The sequence below is a fragment of the Crotalus tigris genome, unplaced genomic scaffold (assembly GCF_016545835.1).
Source record: "Crotalus tigris isolate CLP2741 ecotype Arizona unplaced genomic scaffold, ASM1654583v1 scf7180000019161.1078591, whole genome shotgun sequence".
NCBI lineage: Eukaryota > Metazoa > Chordata > Lepidosauria > Squamata > Viperidae > Crotalus > Crotalus tigris.
Genome location: NW_024097408.1, coordinates 448,250 through 466,070, shown reverse-complemented (window position 1 = coordinate 466,070; position 17,821 = coordinate 448,250). Strand labels below are relative to the sequence as shown.

General features: G+C 38.4%; 1 protein-coding gene across 3 annotated transcripts in view; it reads right to left on the bottom strand.

The window, feature by feature from the left end:
- Nucleotides 1-15,515, bottom strand: part of POLD1 (DNA polymerase delta 1, catalytic subunit) — a 28,330-nt gene extending 12,815 nt beyond the window's left edge. The window contains exons 1-18 of one of the 3 annotated variants that reach the window (XM_039360164.1): nucleotides 15,176-15,515; nucleotides 14,349-14,450; nucleotides 13,927-14,141; nucleotides 12,993-13,106; nucleotides 11,909-12,049; nucleotides 11,700-11,825; nucleotides 10,969-11,137; nucleotides 10,125-10,239; nucleotides 9,528-9,657; nucleotides 8,778-8,944; nucleotides 7,221-7,325; nucleotides 6,857-6,997; nucleotides 6,607-6,717; nucleotides 3,439-3,630; nucleotides 2,071-2,159; nucleotides 1,226-1,342; nucleotides 683-796; nucleotides 172-319 (exon numbers count right to left, since the gene is read on the bottom strand). In XM_039360164.1, coding sequence (XP_039216098.1) covers nucleotides 172-319; nucleotides 683-796; nucleotides 1,226-1,342; nucleotides 2,071-2,159; nucleotides 3,439-3,630; nucleotides 6,607-6,717; nucleotides 6,857-6,997; nucleotides 7,221-7,325; nucleotides 8,778-8,944; nucleotides 9,528-9,657; nucleotides 10,125-10,239; nucleotides 10,969-11,137; nucleotides 11,700-11,825; nucleotides 11,909-12,049; nucleotides 12,993-13,106; nucleotides 13,927-14,131 — 2,184 coding nt within the window. In that variant the 5' untranslated portion in view covers nucleotides 14,132-14,141; nucleotides 14,349-14,450; nucleotides 15,176-15,515. The remainder of the gene's footprint in view (nucleotides 1-171; nucleotides 320-682; nucleotides 797-1,225; nucleotides 1,343-2,070; nucleotides 2,160-3,438; nucleotides 3,631-6,606; nucleotides 6,718-6,856; nucleotides 6,998-7,220; nucleotides 7,326-8,777; nucleotides 8,945-9,527; nucleotides 9,658-10,124; nucleotides 10,240-10,968; nucleotides 11,138-11,699; nucleotides 11,826-11,908; nucleotides 12,050-12,992; nucleotides 13,107-13,926; nucleotides 14,142-14,348; nucleotides 14,451-15,175) is intronic. The other 2 variants (XM_039360165.1, XM_039360163.1) reach the window with 2 other exon arrangements.
- Between the last annotated feature and the right edge of the window lie 2,306 nt (nucleotides 15,516-17,821).

Below are 17,821 nucleotides of genomic sequence, written 5' to 3'. Positions count from 1 at the left end.
ACAAGAGGGCAAAAACAAGAGATATTTTATGTGAAATCAGTTTAAGTGACAGTAGGAAACATGGATGTGTAGATATATAACTGCCCCAACAGGAGATACACAACAATGGCTTCCAGCATTCAGAAACAGATCCTGTGGAACTCCCCTAGCTTTGAGAGAGGTTAGGCTTACCTGTGAGATTTCAAGGCAAGGTAGTTTGCCTACTTGGGCCCCAGTGAATCCATAAACAGAATTGGCGCTGACCTTGAGAGCCAACTGCCGTCCATCCAGCACCTGTCGCTTAAATGGGTCAGTCTCCTGCTTCAATTCTAGCTTGGCCCTTAGCCAAAGAAGGAACAGAATGAGGTAAAACCACCAGTTCTTCTTTACTAGCTTCCTTTACCAGCTCTGTCTCTGTTCAGTAATATCTATGGATTCAGGCTCCTGCCAATGGCACTGTGTTCATAGGAAATATACTGTAATCCAAGCCAATAAATATCCATTCTGACCAGAACAGCAATCCAGCACTTTAGGTAATGTCCTCTACTCATTTACTGTCCTGCTTCCTGACATTTTCTTAACTGGAGATAGCAAGACTGAACCAGAGCTATTAATGTGTTCTATTCTGTTCAAGAATTCTATTTTGTTCCTGTAGTCTACATGCTAAATTATGACCTATATTCCCACATTCCTCCCTTTTCACCTCTTACGAGCAGCCAGCAAGTTCTCCAAGATCTCAGGCAGAAGACCTTTACGAACAGATGACTTCACAAAATGGTCCCCCGTAGGGGTGCGAATGAATTGCTCTGGGGAAAGCCTAGTAAGGCAAGAAACAATCAGTCAGATCATAAATAATCTAGAAGTCCAAATTGTTAGTTTAAATGTTACCATCTCAGTTAAATTACATCTTGCTTCAATAATATACCTCAGCCATCTCCCCTCCCTACTCAGGTTCCCTGCTTCAAATCCCTTCAGTTCACTTACAATAAAATTTTGTCGGAGATCTGGGATATCAGGCCTCTTGGATTTTGATAAAACAAACTTGCAAATAATGAGGCTTACAACCAATCAGCTAAGTTTTGGGGGAAATAATTGTGTCAAGCAACATGGAGCATCAAAAAGGCACTCTTGTCCCTCCAACTCTAGGAAATGAGGGCTAGTGGATTTTATCATTTATGATTTCCTCCCATTCAATTCTTCAGGTAACTGAGTAAGAGTTAGCAAGATACCATCCTTCTTCACTCACCCATAGCGCTCAACTGCCCCCTGTTGTAAAAGAGTAGTATAGCACAGATTGTGAGCCATCATGATTGAAGGGTACAATGAGGAGAAGTCCAAGGTTGCAATTGGCACATCATAATAGCTAAAAGAGAAATATTTTTATTTAAATGTGTATACTCCCCCCACTCTCATACAGAGGGGGAAGAATTATCTGCCTAATCTAATCTAATCTCATCTCCTCTTCCTTCACCCTCCTCTCCAATGGCATTCTCTAAAGATCTTAGATTAAAACTACAATTCCCAGAAATATCAGCAAATATGCCTTTAATTGCAGTCCCAATGAATCTGCCAAGCTAAATAGGACTGAATTAGACAAAATGCTTTGCTATCCCTCCAGAAAATCATTTCATCCTTCTTCCACCTTTCATCAAGGAAAGAGTCTGGGATTCAACTTCATGGGGATCTCCTTCTCCAATTAGAGTCTTCTTCTCCATTGCCCAAAGTTGGAACAGCCTGGGACCCAACCCACTGTTTTTTTCACCATGGTCCTCTTTTCTGAACCCAAGATTCATATATGGAAGAAAAACTCAGTAACTAAATTCATATATAATGTTGTTATGGCTTGTTTTAACATGGCCTGAACCTAGTTTACACACATTTGCAAAGCATCAAATTCATGCATCTCAGTGAACCAAACCAAGGAAAAAGAGTAATGGTTTAGGACAATGCCTGAAGTCTGCTTATGCGTTTCTGCAACACCTCTCAACCAGAGTACACAACACCCCCACACATACAAATTCCTTCCCATCTTCGCATCCATTAATTTAAGAAAAATCTCATTTCCCGAATTTCGGGATTTAGAAAACTTACCCTTTCAGAGGTTCAATGACAGTTGCACCAGCGTAGTCCTCCCCACCTTCTGTCTTCACCACTGGCATCACCAGATTCTGCTTCATAGCCTTTGAAGGGAGAAAAATATCATCTTTGGAGCTACTCTTATCATTCTGCTATTAGGTGGGATTTCTTCCATTATATTTTTCAATATACCTGGCCAAAAAAAAAAAAAAATAAGCTCAATTTCCTACACCCATTCAATAAGAATGGGTTGGAATAAACTTTTAACTATAAAAACTGTCCCATTTCTTCACAGCCTTATAATATGCTACACATTTAATTACTGATGAATCATAATTTATGCACTAGATTTTTTCAGGTTTTTTTCATACTGTCATTTTCCATATATTCAGGGCAATATTCCTTGTGTTATTAGAGATAACAATGAAGAAATAAAATGCTGTATAACATTGACATTTTTTTAAAAAAAAATCAATTTACAACTCAAGCCTACATCCAAACAGTTACAATTGCCAGTTTCACAAATTAAACTATGATGTTTTAATTATGCTTTGCTGAACCACCTATGGTTGGCTTGGCTCATGGAATATTCCACAGTCTAAATGGTAATAGTTTGAGTAAAATGGCTGGATTCATGTATCTTCATAAGCTGGAACTGAACAAATCACATGGATTCTAAACCCAGAAAGCAATGAAAGATAACTGAAAAGGAACTGGAAGGATGAAACTTTTTGTAGAGGTTTTATTTAAATTCATCAAGTTCATGACTATAGCAAGACATAAATATGATTGATAAGAAAACCAACATGGTGGTTCATAGGATGAGAGGATCCAGCTTCAGATCTTCAATCAGTCACACAGCTTAATAATGAATTATCCATTAGCCCATCCCTTTTTAAAAGAACAGTTGTTTGGATTAGAGGTGAGATAGTGGGAGAATATATGCTACCATGAGTTCTCTGGAGTAAGGGTGAGATAAAATAGTAATTAATAATAGTAGTAAAGTAATAAAAAATCAGACTATATATTGATATTGCACTTGCGCTTCTAATTCTTCAGCTGTGAATTCAATTTTATAAGCTCCTTCTCAGGAGGAAATAATATTTTACAACAGTTCTATGTGTACAGAACTAAACAGATATAAACTTGCTATTGGATAAGTATGGGGCTAGCTGAGAGGTACCCCAGAGACTCTCGCTATCTCCCATGTAATTAGCAATACATATGGGGCTTTCTCAAAAGTCACAGTGGCAGATAAGCATCTTTGAGACAGTTGACAGCTACACGCTATGCTTCTTTGCACACGTTTCATAGTAAAAATCTTCTCAAGATTTGAGCTTCTGATCTCCTGACCTTGTTGGCAAAAGATCAGTTTCTCCTTACCTGACGCAGAAGTTGGGATACCACTTTGATTTGTTGCCCCCGGGCTAGAAGATAGCCAAGAGGTACTCCAGTGACTCTCGCCATCTCCATGTAATTGATGACACACATGAGCTTCTCCAAAAGCCGCAGTGGCAGGTAGGCATCCTTGAGGCAGTACACAGCCAGTCGCCGACGTGACTGATCTGAACCATTCTGCAAGGGAAAGTCAAAGATGGTCAGGAGGAGCTCAAGGAGATATCATTTCAGCTCTGGACAAATAAATACAAAAATAATTAAAATCATCCAGTTGGTTTCTTTTTAAAAAACAGAAATTCATTTCTGAAAAAAACAAAATCAGGAGCCAAAAAATATATGCATGTATGTGTCTTAAGTCTCAAAGCTGGCCAAATTTATAGGGAAACAGGAAAACTCCATATAGCAATAGAAGCCCTATCAATGTAGTGCTCTCCAAGCAATAGAAGCAAAGTGGCAGAGGCACTAAGTTGGTATGGGAATGGAGAAGGGTGGTAGTGGTATAGCCCTCTGACTGCTGGTTTTATAGGTCGGCTGAGATCCTGCCCAGGGAACACTTGTCCCCACTCTTTTCAGGCCTAGTGGAAATAATTTTTGATCATTCCATTAACTGCTCGATAGTTCACCTCAAGGATAACTGGTTGAAGTTCAGCTCAAGGCTAACTTCGTCATTCACTGTTAATTTTTAATATATTAGTTTAAATTAAATAGAGATTTTAGGAATGGATATAGGAGGAGGGTGGAGCGAGAAAGAGCCAATTTATGAAAAAAAGTAGATGAGGTTAAAGAAAATTATGTGCTTTACTCTGGACATATGCACTTCCTCTTTGGCTGTCACCCACTTTTCACCTTGTTACGAACACATGCAGTCTTAACAGAAAACGATATAAGAACCTTGACCCAAAAAAAGATTGAGCACCTGTTCTCTATGGCAAGTATGAGGAACTATTGATCTGCCAGGCTGACAATCTGCCACCCCTACCCTGAATGGGCTGCCACCTCACTTTTCACCTGGGTCTCATCACATTTCACATTTTTCCTTCTCAAAGAGAAAAGGCAAAGCATAGGCAAAGCTAGCAGGATCACTGAGGATCTTCTCATGTCTAACTTAATCAGGGAAAGGTAGTTCCACCTGATTTGCCCAAAATATGCCATCCTCCCTGAGAGGATACATCAGCTGGATGAACCATTTAATCAATTTTCCTGCATATTCCCTGATCAAGAATGGCACAAGGTGGCTGTTGGGCTTTTCTAATTCATCTGACACAGATCCTCTCCAGTGATGAAAGCCTTGTGCTGGTCTTCAGACCAAGGACAACCTGTGTCTCTTGTTCCTTTTATTGCACAGACAAATTAAGAATGACAGCCTGTTAAATCCTGACACCTGATGTAATTTAGTTTGTATAACACGTTGACTTTTCCATCTCAGACCCACAATATTTAAATAACTTGTCCAAGTTAAGATACCTTCTTTTGTATTGTGACCATGCCTTTTATTTTGTTTAATTTTATTATCTGAACTACAAGAGGTTACTGCCAAGCGTACAGCGTTTTTTCCCCCCTAATTATCTTTTCTTCTGAAAAGTTTATGCCTGTTTAATAGTTGATTTTATTTGTTTTTCTTAGGAATTATTGTCTTGAAAAAGCATTTAATAAAAGTTCTGAAGGAAAAAAAAACTCTTTCAGAAAGAAATAAGGAAGCAAGGGATAAGAATTCACTGTATCAAAAAAAGAAGGACTTTCTATTGTCATAATGCACACAAATCAGGATTAAAAAACTTCCAGTCCAGGGAGCTTCCCTATCTCCCTATTTAACCCTGTTTGCATCCAACCTTCAGCACTATGATTTGACTTTCTTGGCTGCAGCATAAAATCAAGACAGGAATGACATGTCAAAAATCAAGAGAGGAAGGGCAAAATGCTATATAATGTTCAGATAGTCCAGGGGTTCTCAACCTTGGCAACTTTAAGTCTTGTGGACCTCAACTCCCAGAATTCCTCAGCCAGCAAAGCTTGAGGACCCCTGAGATAGTCCTTTCTAAGCACTCGAAGAGGGTTTGCCATGTAAGGCAGCAATTTTAATGTTTTCCCCAAAATGTGAGTGCTCCCCAGGGAAACAAGGAGGGGGAGGGTCTAAGAAGAGAGAAAAAAATATGGGCACAGAAACAAAAAGGAAAAGAGAGGTGCAGATGCAAGCAAAGGATCTAGACCAGGGCTTTTCACCCATTGTACCACTTTTAGGATATGGCAATATCCGAGTACCACCAGTCGCCTAGCAAGGTGTCAAAAACTTGATGACAAAAAAAAAAGGAAAAAAGTGATAAAGTACAGGTAGTCCTCGACTTACAACAGTTCGCTTAATGACTATTCGAAGTTACCATGGCACTGAAAAAAGTGCCCCCCAAGCCACAGCTGAGCAAGACACCTGCCTGCCCGCCCGGCGGCGCTCTTCCTCCTGTCTGAGGTTTTCATTGTTGTGAGCATTTCTGTTGGGGATTGGTGGTGAAGATGAGGTGAGGAGTGTTTGGTTTTTATTCTCCCTGTCTGCGGGGTGGTTGCAGCAGGTTTTGATCACTTCACATGACCCTGGGACACTGTGACCGTCATAAATATGAATCAGTTGCCAAGCATCTGAATGTAAATCACAAGATCCTGGAGATGCTGCAACATTCCAGCTGATCAGCACTTCTTCTGGGCTCAGCAGAAGCACTAGGATCAGCGCCGAGCTCCAGCTGGAGCCTGGCGCTGACCTGGTGCTTCCACTGAGCCCTGACAGCCCGAAAGAAGCGCCAATCAACTGGAAAGTGGCACTGATCTTGGCACTTCCGCTGAGCCCTGACAGCCCTGCCGCTCAAGCCATCTCTCGCTCAGGCTTGTGCGGTGCTGCCACCGTTCAACTCATTCCCCTCCCCCGCTACCACTTTTCTAGGATGGTCGCGTACCACCTGCCAGGTGCCAATGTACCACAGGTGGTACCCATACCACTGGTTGAAAAGCCCTGATCTAGACCAACATTTGGTTCTCTTGTTCAGTGACCCAAATTAATCATATGACCAATAGAAGCCACTGGGATAATAAAACCAGTAACAACTACAAAAGGGTATTCATACCAGGGGGAAAAAATACTACTTGCAAAACATGGCTATCAAGTGTTACCTGCAGGTCTGTAATAATGGAATGCTGGACATCTTCCTTCTGCTCCTGCAGGAAGTGATAGCTGACAGCGTTCAAGGTGTAGGAGCGTAATTTGTAATCCCTCAATAGAACCTACAGGAAGAGAAAAAGCTAAATTATGAGAAACTGCATGTCCCCATAGGCAAAATACAGCCTTCAGCTGCCATTGCCTCTAAGCTTCAATTTCCCATCTGTAAAATGGAACTATGGGGAGGGGGGATTTTTTTTTTACCTGAAGTAGATCAAATTGGGCTCTGCCTTCCAGGTTAATGACTTTATTCTCCCTCCGTCCCATCTGCTTCGACTGGAAAGAAGAGTCACGGATGACAGACTTGCGGGAAAGAATACGGCCCAAGAAGGGAAATGGGATGACCTGGGAATGAAGAAAAACAAACTTTGAGGCATGAATGAAGAGTTTGGGCAGGGCAAGTGAATTTATAGGTAAGATTAAAGTACGGAACTAATTGATTTTGTTGAGCATGTTAAAATATGAAAAAAGGATTCCTGGTTCAATTAGTAATTCCTTCTTTAGACTGGTGAATACAAATCATTCGAAGAAAACAAAAAGTACTACCAGAAGGAAATGTGCAGATTACCTTGAGAGTCTGGGCTCTGGTAAGGAGATAAGGAAGGTCAAAGTTCTGGATGTTATAGCCGGTGATGATGTCGGGATCTACAGTTCGTATAAATTCTGCCCAAGTCTGGAAAAACATTGATTAATTTTTAGGCCTTTTATACCAAAGGGCATATTTGGATCATGAAGCATGAGAGATGCTCTTACAAAGTTGCTACGGGTGGCTTACCTATTCAAAAAGAGCATGACCAGACACAAAACTTATATTCATCAAAAGTCGACTGGGTAAACCTGCAACCTGCTTCTCCTGCAGCACTGACCCATTCCAGCTTACCTTTATCTTTTCTACAAAGCAAATTGGATGCTTCCAAAAGAAGCACTGAGCTGCAACCAATCCTTATTTTAAGTTTTTAGAATGCTTAATGAGTTTATGTGGATCTCTTGCGCATGCACATAATAAAGCTGAAACTAGAAGCTGATGCTATAGTCTGAAGCGTATTAGTTTCAGATTCATCAGAAGAATCTCAAAACAACTGAAGTCATTTACAAAGACCATCAGACCATTTGGGCCAGAATTATTTATTGTTTAGTTTAGTTCTAAACTCTGCAAGCATTTAAGATCTTCCATGGTCCCACTATGTAAATTCAGGAGAAATACAACTATTCTATCATCCCCTCTTAAATACATAAGTGCTTAGATTAGAATGGAAAGACTTTATGCTTATGGGAGTAACTACACTATTCAAAAATGACAACTTCATGAAATAAAGTTTCTTGTATCTTAAAACCAATGGCTTTTTAAGTCTTTCTTTTCATGATACTTAGTTTGCTCGCATTCAGTCTTGGATATTTGATTTTTTTTTCAATGTAACAAGCCTCATTTTAATGGACTAGTTGGAGGGAGGGATTGTCTGTTATAAACAAATGTCCATTCAGTTGGAGAGGATTCACTCATAATATAGAGATTTATTTAGGCAAATAAAATTTCACTTAATGCAGAAAAATTATCCATTGCATACAAAATCCATTGCTCCAAGGTATGGTAAATCAAGTTTTCATGTAATATGATGAATAAATGAACCAACCCTGGGCCAAACTAGAAGAGGGAAGAATGAATAGAACAAGTAGAAATTATACAACCTATTCAGGTCTTTCCTCCACAAGTCTCAGCTATTATTTTCCCTACTTTTTATGTCAGAGTCTTGACATAAGCTAATCTTTCCTCTTTCATAGTCTGGCACATAAGAACTATCTTGTCTTATACATTAGGCCACATATATATATATATATCCCTTATTATCACATCTCACACTGGAACTCGGTGTAGCATTCCATATTATCCACAGTGGGGCTTAAAGGTTTGTCTGATCTTGTGAATTTTCAATATTTCTCCATAAATATGATCTAAAATAGGATATATTATCCACACACAAATCCTAAAATTAGATACATTCCATATTAAGCACACTGGCTGGGGAATTCTGGGAACTGAAGCCCATACATCTTAAGGTTGTCAAGTTTGAAAAACAATGCTCTAAGTTCATCATACTCCACAGATCTAAGATAATGGAAGCCTAACCTTGAGAAGTTCATCTTCCTTTGGAAAGCAAAGCACTTGAGAGCCCACAATAGGGGCACAGTTTTGTAGTGTGAAGACATTACGCACAAAAGGATCCTTCTCACCCTGGCGTAGAACCATATTGGCAATTTGGATTACTGGGTCCTTCTCTGGTTCAGGAAAAATGCCTGAGCCAAAACACAGAAAAGGGATGAGGTACAGAAGAGACCATTAACATAAGAACTACTCACCTTTCACTCTCAAGGGCATCTATTATTGAATCTGAAGTATGAGCAATTTATTGTTATAACTTAGATGGGACGCCTCAGAGCCCATATTCCAAGCTTTTAGATCTGTTTCTAAACCATTCTTTTAATTTGTAAAGCAGAATTGTATCTGACAATATAATGAGTAATTGGTCATTCTAATTTGTAATCAATAAAGCATTGCACAATTAAACCACATACCCACTTATTTATTCAAAGTATTTGTTTGGCTCATATAGCTAATACAACTCTGCATATCTGCTATATGAGCCTTCTAACGACCACTCTGTTGTGTAAGCTGGCATTTATTCCCACTTCTAAGCTTAAGCTGATATATTTCATTACCAACCAAATGTTTCATCCAACATGTCTCTTCCTACCAGAGTCCTAAGCAATTCTTATATAGCTTATATGTGGAATTACCTAATGGGACTCTGAATGATTAGTCTCCCCATTTCTATTTTATTATGTCACATTCTGCCCTTTTCAAATTTGCCCTCAATACCTTTACGTCCAGCACATTCAATATCAAAACTGAGGACACGCAGGGGAGCTATCCGTTGCCATTCTCCCTCAGGTGGATGGCTAATGAAATCCATCCAAGCCACATCAGCTTCCAGCTGACAGAGCGACACCTAAAACAGGATGAAAAATCAAAGCTAGAAATCCAGATGTTCCTATTAAAGGACTTCAGCCTTTGTATGTTCCCAACCTAAGATTGCTATAGAATTACTGTATTCCAGAAAATATTTCTTCTGCTCGAACATCACACCTATATGACCTATGAGCCTACACTTTGGCCAGTTCATTCAATGCACTCACAAGACTCTCTTCTTACAGCCTATATGTAATTTATACAATATAGTTAACATTAGAAAGTAATAATGAGAAAATCTAGTTTCACCTCAAACTATTTCAGACAGTATTGTTAGGACATAATGGGAATGAGGGTCAGTAAAAATCAGAAAGTGGGAAGAAATCATAAAGTTGGAAAGGTTCCTTCACTCTCTCTTTACATAACTATATTTCTAGTTTTCCGATTTTCTTTATCACTCTTTTCTGGAAATGTTCCGGCTTTTCTAAGTCTCCCCATCAATACCACCTTGCGTAGATTCTCCTTATTAGATTCTCCAGCAGACTCTTCTTGTCGCAGGCGATACTTTCCAGCAAGCAATTCAATCCAGTTACAGCCAACAATATCCCGGTCTACCATGAATCTAAGTTTGGAGACAAAGTTGATGGAGAGATATTTGGTCCTCATCCCCACCAAGCATTATGGCATCTTCCCTCCATTTTGGGATTAAAATAGTAACTCTCAATGCAATTCAAAAAGATTACCAGTGATTCCCTCACGATAAGATGGCTTATTAAGTAAATTATGGAAGTATGCTCCAATGTATTTTATTCACTTATCTTGCTGTTTATGTCTGTTTATGTTTCTTTAAAATGTCTAAATATATTAGAAAACAGTCTAAGATAACTTTCTACAACCTGGCGGCCTTTAAATGCAATGGCTAAGAATTATGGGAATTTAGGCTCAACTCATTTGAAAGTTGCCTGGAGAAATTAAGAACAGAGGCAACATCTCAAAATACATTTAATTGTAGTTATAGCCCACTTCCATTAATTGCATTGCAGAATCTTGACTAGTAATTTCTGGTAAACAAAATCTTATTCAAAAACATGTGAAATCATGTAAGCACTGAAGTCTGGTTCTCAAGTTAATTTTTAGGTCTCCTATAAAAACTATATACTGTAACTCCAAGCAATTTTGAGGGCTATCCTACTGAAGTATTATTTTCTAGTATAATAGATTGAGAGTCTTAGCAAAGTTCTCCCATTTTTTCACCAAGCAAATACATGACATCTATGGTTCTGAAGGATTTCTTGGGATTAAAAACAATGCTTGGTAAAGGAAGTCAACTTGCTCAATAGTTAAGTCTCACCTGATTTCAAAATCAATATTGGCTTCAAAGGCTTGAAAATTGTGTGTTCCCAGTGTTCCACACCGCAGCCCTTGTTCCAGCAATCTCTTGGCAGGAGCAATTAGTCGGGGCAGGGCCATTGTAATTTTCAGGAAGGATAAGAGATTTGGCCCGTGGAAGCCATACATGTCTAAAATGAGGAGAAGTCTTAAGACATTTTAAAAATGGAGGACTATCACTCCCAACACCTCAAATCTCCATCTCTCATCTAATCAATTTATATAAATGACTTTCATCAATGTCCTTCATATCTGCTTACTGTTCCTTCTCTTTGCCTCCTGAAACTTTGCATGCATTAAAGATGGGTAAGTTACCCAGATAGTAAGATCAAAAAAGTTACTAGTCCACAGGAAAAAAACAAAACAAACACAACTTTTGTAAAATTTCCATATTTAGTGCTGGGAGGCAATCATTGCCACAAAATAAAGATTAAAATGGACTGATTTGCTAATTTGGAATTGTCCATGGCTTTTATGATATATTATCCAAGCACGTTCATCCTAGTATGTAATGTACAATATTACAACAGCTTTGGGGAGTAGTACTGAAAACAACATCAGTATGAAAGCACAATATTGTGTTGCTATAACCAAGTTGTGATTTTAAGGCCCAAGTACCCTATATCTAGATCTAATCTAACTTCTTGCCATCTAAACCAGATGGCAATACACTCTCTCTTCACAAATGCTCACTCTGCTTTTTGCAGATCTCCACTGCTAGAACAACTTGGTTCAAACCATCCTTGTTGGACCGCATGTCCCGGATTACAGCTGTATTCAGTTCCCGTTGAAATTCAGCCAGATTCTCTACTTGGAATCCTAAAGAAAAACGGAGGGAAATAAATTTTATTATAAGGATTAAGTTCAAGACAGATCTTCACCAACCATAAATTTTTACTCACCAGGTGGGGCAGGTACATAAAAATAAGGTGCAAAACCATGAATATGACAGCAGATACTGTTGCCAGCTGCAGTGACACCAAACATTCGCAGGACAGGTACAGAACCTTGGGTGCAGCCAGGGAATCCAGAGATGTGAGAACCTGATTCAGGAACAGAATGAGAACATATTACTTGGTGAAAAAACAGTATTGTATGATTCTCCCCCCCCAAAAAAAAATTCCAGAGTGTCTTCTCATTATTTAGCATCTAGGTAAAATAAACATGCAAATAGGAATTCAAGGTAAGCTTCAGGCTTTCATCAACTACATTTCATATTTAAGTTTGGAGAATACTGTTTAAAATTATTATTTTCTGATTGTTTATATCATACACATGATTTAGCAATCATTCTCTTTCTTTTTTAAAAAAATATAAAGATATTGAAGAAAAATTGGTATATATATATTACCGTATTTTCTGGCGTATAAGACGACTTTCTAAAGCGTGGAAATCGGCACCGAAGTTGGGGGTCGTCTTATATGCCGAGTCGTCTTATACGCCGGAAATTACAGTAGTTTCTGACTTATATGCCGGAAAATACGGTATATTTCTCTGAAAAGAAAAGTAGGACTTTTCTCCCAAACAACACATATTTTCAATAGGGTAAATGTGTTATGATTGCTGAAGATACAAAGGAATGGATGAGTTTTTAAATTTAATTTCATCTTTCTTGGAGAAAATTTTCCTAATTTCATTCACCTTCCATTGACACACTGAGAACATATTTCTATACATCCTGGACTATTTGCTATGGTACTTTTTTACAGCAAGCAAAAGCAAAACAAAAGTGGGATTAAAACCTCTATGGGGAATTCCATTTCTTACCCTTTTTTTTCTGGAGAGAAGAATTAGTAACTGTGGATCTGTTCAAACTGTCAAAACCCCCAGAAATGATAACAATTTCAGACTTCCCCTCAGGAGCAGAGAGTTATTGTTTAGTCAAGGAATAAGAATACCTAGTTCTGCAAACCCTTTTCTAGGAAAAATAATAAAACCAATCCATCTGTCATTCAATCCCTTAAAAAAATCTTTTTATAAACTTACCCACATAATAGTCTAGTTCTACTTGCTGGAAACACAGGCCTTCCTCTTTGGGATTTATTTTGGGAGGTAGTGGCCTCTGCCACTTGGGGTTGTGTACTGATGAGAAGAGTTTACCTGAAACAAGGAAAAGCTCACAGTATGGCTATCTATCAATCCCATTTTAATCAAACCCAGATTTTGAACAATAAAAGCTATTGCACTTTAAAAGATCATGAATGAAAAAAAGAGGAAGGAAAGGTAGCATGGAATAAGAGACATAGAGCCTAAGCTATTGTTTAATAAGTCTTAGTATGATACATGATGTGTATAATATATTTTCTGTAATATTGGGAAATATAAATGACAATGCTATACAGGTAATGTTTGACTTACAAGTACTTGTTTAATGATTGTTCAAAGTTATAATGGCATTGAAAAAAAGTGACTTATGCACTTATGATCATTGCAGCATCCCCACAGTCAAATGATCAAACTTTGGATGCTTGTCAACTGGTATGTATTTATGATGGTTGCAACATGCTGGGGTCCTTTTTAGAGAGCTTCTGATAAGTCAATGAGGGAAGCCAGATTTGCTTAATAACCTTACCACTCACTTAACAGTTATAGTGAGTTACTTAACAACCATGGCAAAAAAGTTGTAAAATGGAACATGACTCACTTAACAGCTACCTTACTTAGCAATGGAAATTTGGGGTTCGGTTGTAGATGAAGGACTACTTGTAACAATATCTAAAACATTGAAACAGTATATTAAAATAAATTTGAACTGTGTAATAGAGAATTTAATGGAAATGAAAAGCTTAATTTTAACATGGATCACAAAGCACCAGAGCCACTACCATCCACATATCATCCTTTTCCAGGTACCTTCACTGCTCTGTCACTTTGTTCTGCCTCAGAAAATCTTCTCTCAATTTGCAACTCTGCAACTCACCAAGGGGAATGGCATCAGATGACAATTGTGCTTCTTTCATTTCTAGAGCCACCTCAGCCTCCACCTCATCCAGAAAAGCCAGTTCTTCTTCAAATTGTGAAGGACCATCTTCTTCCCAATCTCCTCCTCGTGGCCTTTTCTGTTGTGATGGGATAAAGTCCCCCATACCAGTGCTTCTCATGGAAGCCTTCCTCTTGTTTTCCATCTTGGCTTTCCTAAAAATTGAAGAGCACCCATGTAAGCTTCACCAAAAGTATGTTGTTTCCCAAAAGCAAAATCAAATAGGGATATTCCAACTAAAAATTCTAGTATTTCAAAAATTCCATAACTATAGGGTTTCAAATTTCTACATTCAAATTTCTACAGAATATGATGTCTCAGGTATCCAGAATCAATGCTGCAAAATTATCCCCTTCTCTTACCAAATTAAGAGCTGTTTAACTTTTTCATTTGCTTAGCATTTATTCACTCAAAATCAAGTCCCACTTGCTTGAAAACAGTTATTGGGTCCTTTCAGTTTTTGCCTGTGATGAATAAAACAAGACAATGAATTTTGAACACAGAAATATAACTGTAAGGGGAAAAACTAGGCCTCAGAACCACTTCAACTTTTTCTTTCAAACTATACCATTGCTTGAAGACCATACATATATGTAATGAAATCATGTTCTTTACAAATACAATCTTACTGAATCAGATCAACAACCCATTAAAAATCAGTGGTTTTCAGAAAAGATAAACTGAATTAGCATTAAGGGCCATAGATTATTGTCCTGTGGGTTCTATGCTGCATGAATTTTTCCCTTTTTAAAAGCCATTTAATCTGTGCTAGAGGAACCACATTTTTGAGAAGCTGAATTTTCTCAAGTTGATATCCTTCAGATATATGGGGCTAACTTCCAGCTACTTCAACCGTCAAAGTTAAAGTTATAAGCCAACACATCTGGAAAGCACCAAGTGGGAAAGGCAACCTCAAAATAACAAGTGCTGCTAAAAAGTTTTATTTTTTTCGTCCCTCTACACTTTCTCTCTGCATTTAGTTTTATCCATTCCATTAAATCACTGCTTCAGATTCCTAAATCTGTCTCCATATGTGTTGACATGATGGTTGGGGAGGATGGATGTTACAGTTCAAAACTGCTATAAACCTCCAACCTCCTGCTCTCTGGAACCCCAAACAGATAGCGACTCTTTCCCCACAGCGGCAGGCCATTTTCTGTGCAGAAACATCGGTTTACCGTATAATTACCTCTCTTGGATTTCTCACGTCACCTCATCGCTCAGCCATTCTCCCGCCAACAAATTGTGGGGAGGAGCCTGGTATTCCTCTTCCTTGTTGCCATGCCAACCCTCGCCCCATTGGCTATCGCCTGCTGCCGAGCGACACTTTGCCTTTCGTGAGTCATTGCGCGTGCGTTTTGCTTTTCTAGGACGAGTCGCGACCTCCATATTTAGAAAAGCAAAGAAGGCGTTAACTGCAGACCTTCTACCTAAGCGCTCGTGATTCGTATTTGGGCGGGGATAGCAAGAGCGGGAAGACACACGAAAATTACAAGTGGTCCAGGCGCATGCGCACGCATAGTAACAGTGCATTTTCTCAATAGAGCGTAATAGAGAGTAGACAGTAGAGAGAGGGCGGTTGAGGGATTCTTCTGGATTTTTTGGCCAAAAGTTTACCTTTCTGTACCCGAGATTGGATTCTCTGGGTCCTCCGAGAGGCAGTAGCGAACACAGTGATTTAATCTGCTTTAGATTTCAGGAACTAAGGACATAATCACACCCTTTTTACAATGATGTCATGATGCATGAATCATCATTTTGATGTAGTTGTGACTTATGGAAGCTACTGTGCCCAATCACAACTTTCTTAGTTCTTCCATTCTCTCGACCCATTCATTCGTATATTTGTTTTCCAGTTCAATCCTCACTCTCTGCATATGATAATGTTTGAACACGTTCTTTTCATATTGCTTACAGAATTTGGTGTTTGACCCACGCTGATTTAACCCTCTTCCATTCATTCTTGATCCATTCTTGTTTTACCATGCACCCTTCTATCCCAATCCTGTTGCATTCAACTTTTTATTTTTTTGTTTCTCCTGATGTACCCACATTTCCATAGAACAAAATGAGAGACAAACTGTTACACAGGTAGTTCTTGACTTAAGACCAAAAATGAGCCCAAAATTTGTGTTGTTAATTGAGACATTTGTTAAATGAATTTTGCCCCATTTTAAAATCTTTCTTGCCACAGTTATTAAATGAATCATTGTAGTGATGCTCTATGGCAAAATTCATGCTCTCTCCAAAGCACCATGCCAGAAGATAGTGATAAAATTTTCCTGGGATCAGATGGCTATAACAGCTTTGGCTTTAGCTCCAAAGAACTGCTTACTAAACTTACAATTGCCGGACTTCGGGTTTTGTGCCCACAGTGCAAGGCTGTGCGAGAGCTGACCTCCGCTCCCCATGGCTAGTTTCTTCCTGCTTGGGGGACCCTAGATGGGTCCGAAGTTGCCCCGGACAGGTGACCGTGAAGGAGGGGTGCCCTGTTGATCACAAAACGATGGCAATCACTTCGTTTGATTTGGGGAAAGCCCTCCGAACCTGACAGGAGAAAGGCTAGGGACCCGATTTAGACTATACCAGATCAAATGCAGAAAAGAGGGATGTTAAATTACAATTCCCATCACCCCTGTCCATTTTTAAAGAATCCTCAACTTACTCTAGAAACACATCTTCCAGGCATCTACTACATCCCACCACCAAGACTTTTGACATCCAAAATACACAGACACGTGTGTACCAGCAAATGTTTTTAAGAGATTGTAACAGAATTCACAAGTGTATAATATGGAGGTGAGAAGGATCTAATTTCCTAATTTAATTCCCTCCAATTAAGTAGCAGTGCAACTGTACAAGAATAGACCAAAAATTCATTTAATTGTTTTCTAGGTTACAACTTGGAAATGGTCAAAAGTCTTTGTTAATGTTTTCCTTTCTTCAGCAACTGATGAATATCTAGATATATATTTATATGCTTTATAAAGCATACAGTTTCATATAGTGAGAGCGAACATCTAAAGAATAAATTCTATAATTATCTCTCTCTCTCTCTTTTATATATATGTGTGTGTGTGTGTGTGTGTGTGTGTGTGTCTGTGTGTTATATATAATCTATAGTATACCTATATCTCATTGTAGAATTTGTTCTCTAAGTGTTCTAAAAATGAAATAATTTATCCCTTTTCTGCCCAAAATAAAGCAAAAGAGAACATACAATATAAATGCAACACAAGATGCAAACCTAAACCAAACCTTTCACATAAACTTCATAATGAAAGTAATGAGAAATCTGAACCTGAGTTTAGAGAAAAAAAATTCCATAAGGAAGGAAGTTCTAAGCCTTGCAGAGTTTCATAGGTGCAAAGCAGCGGTTTGAATTATCCTTAAAACTAATTGAAAGTTAAAGAGAAACAGGATTAGTGTAATATAATATTAATGCCTATTCCCATATATACAATCGTAACCATGGTTTGTACTTAGCCTTTTTAAACCCTTGCTGACTAAATGAATGCTATATGGGAGTTAATTCCAATATTTTGGGAGAACACTGATTTGACGTATCTGAATTTTTTAAAGATAGTATCCTATCACAGCATTCTGTAGCAGCAAATTAATTACTAAGTTCCAAAATAGGTTCCTTTCTCCTACTAACAGATTTAAAATCTAGAGGTTGGTGCATGCACTAAAATTGGATTGAATTAAATTCAATGTACCCTACATATGGGGAATTTCAATTCTCAATATTTCCTTGTAAACTCTCTCTCTCAAAAAAAATCATCAAAATCAAAATGAAACAAAACTTACCTTCCTGTCCTTAGCTGATATTGTG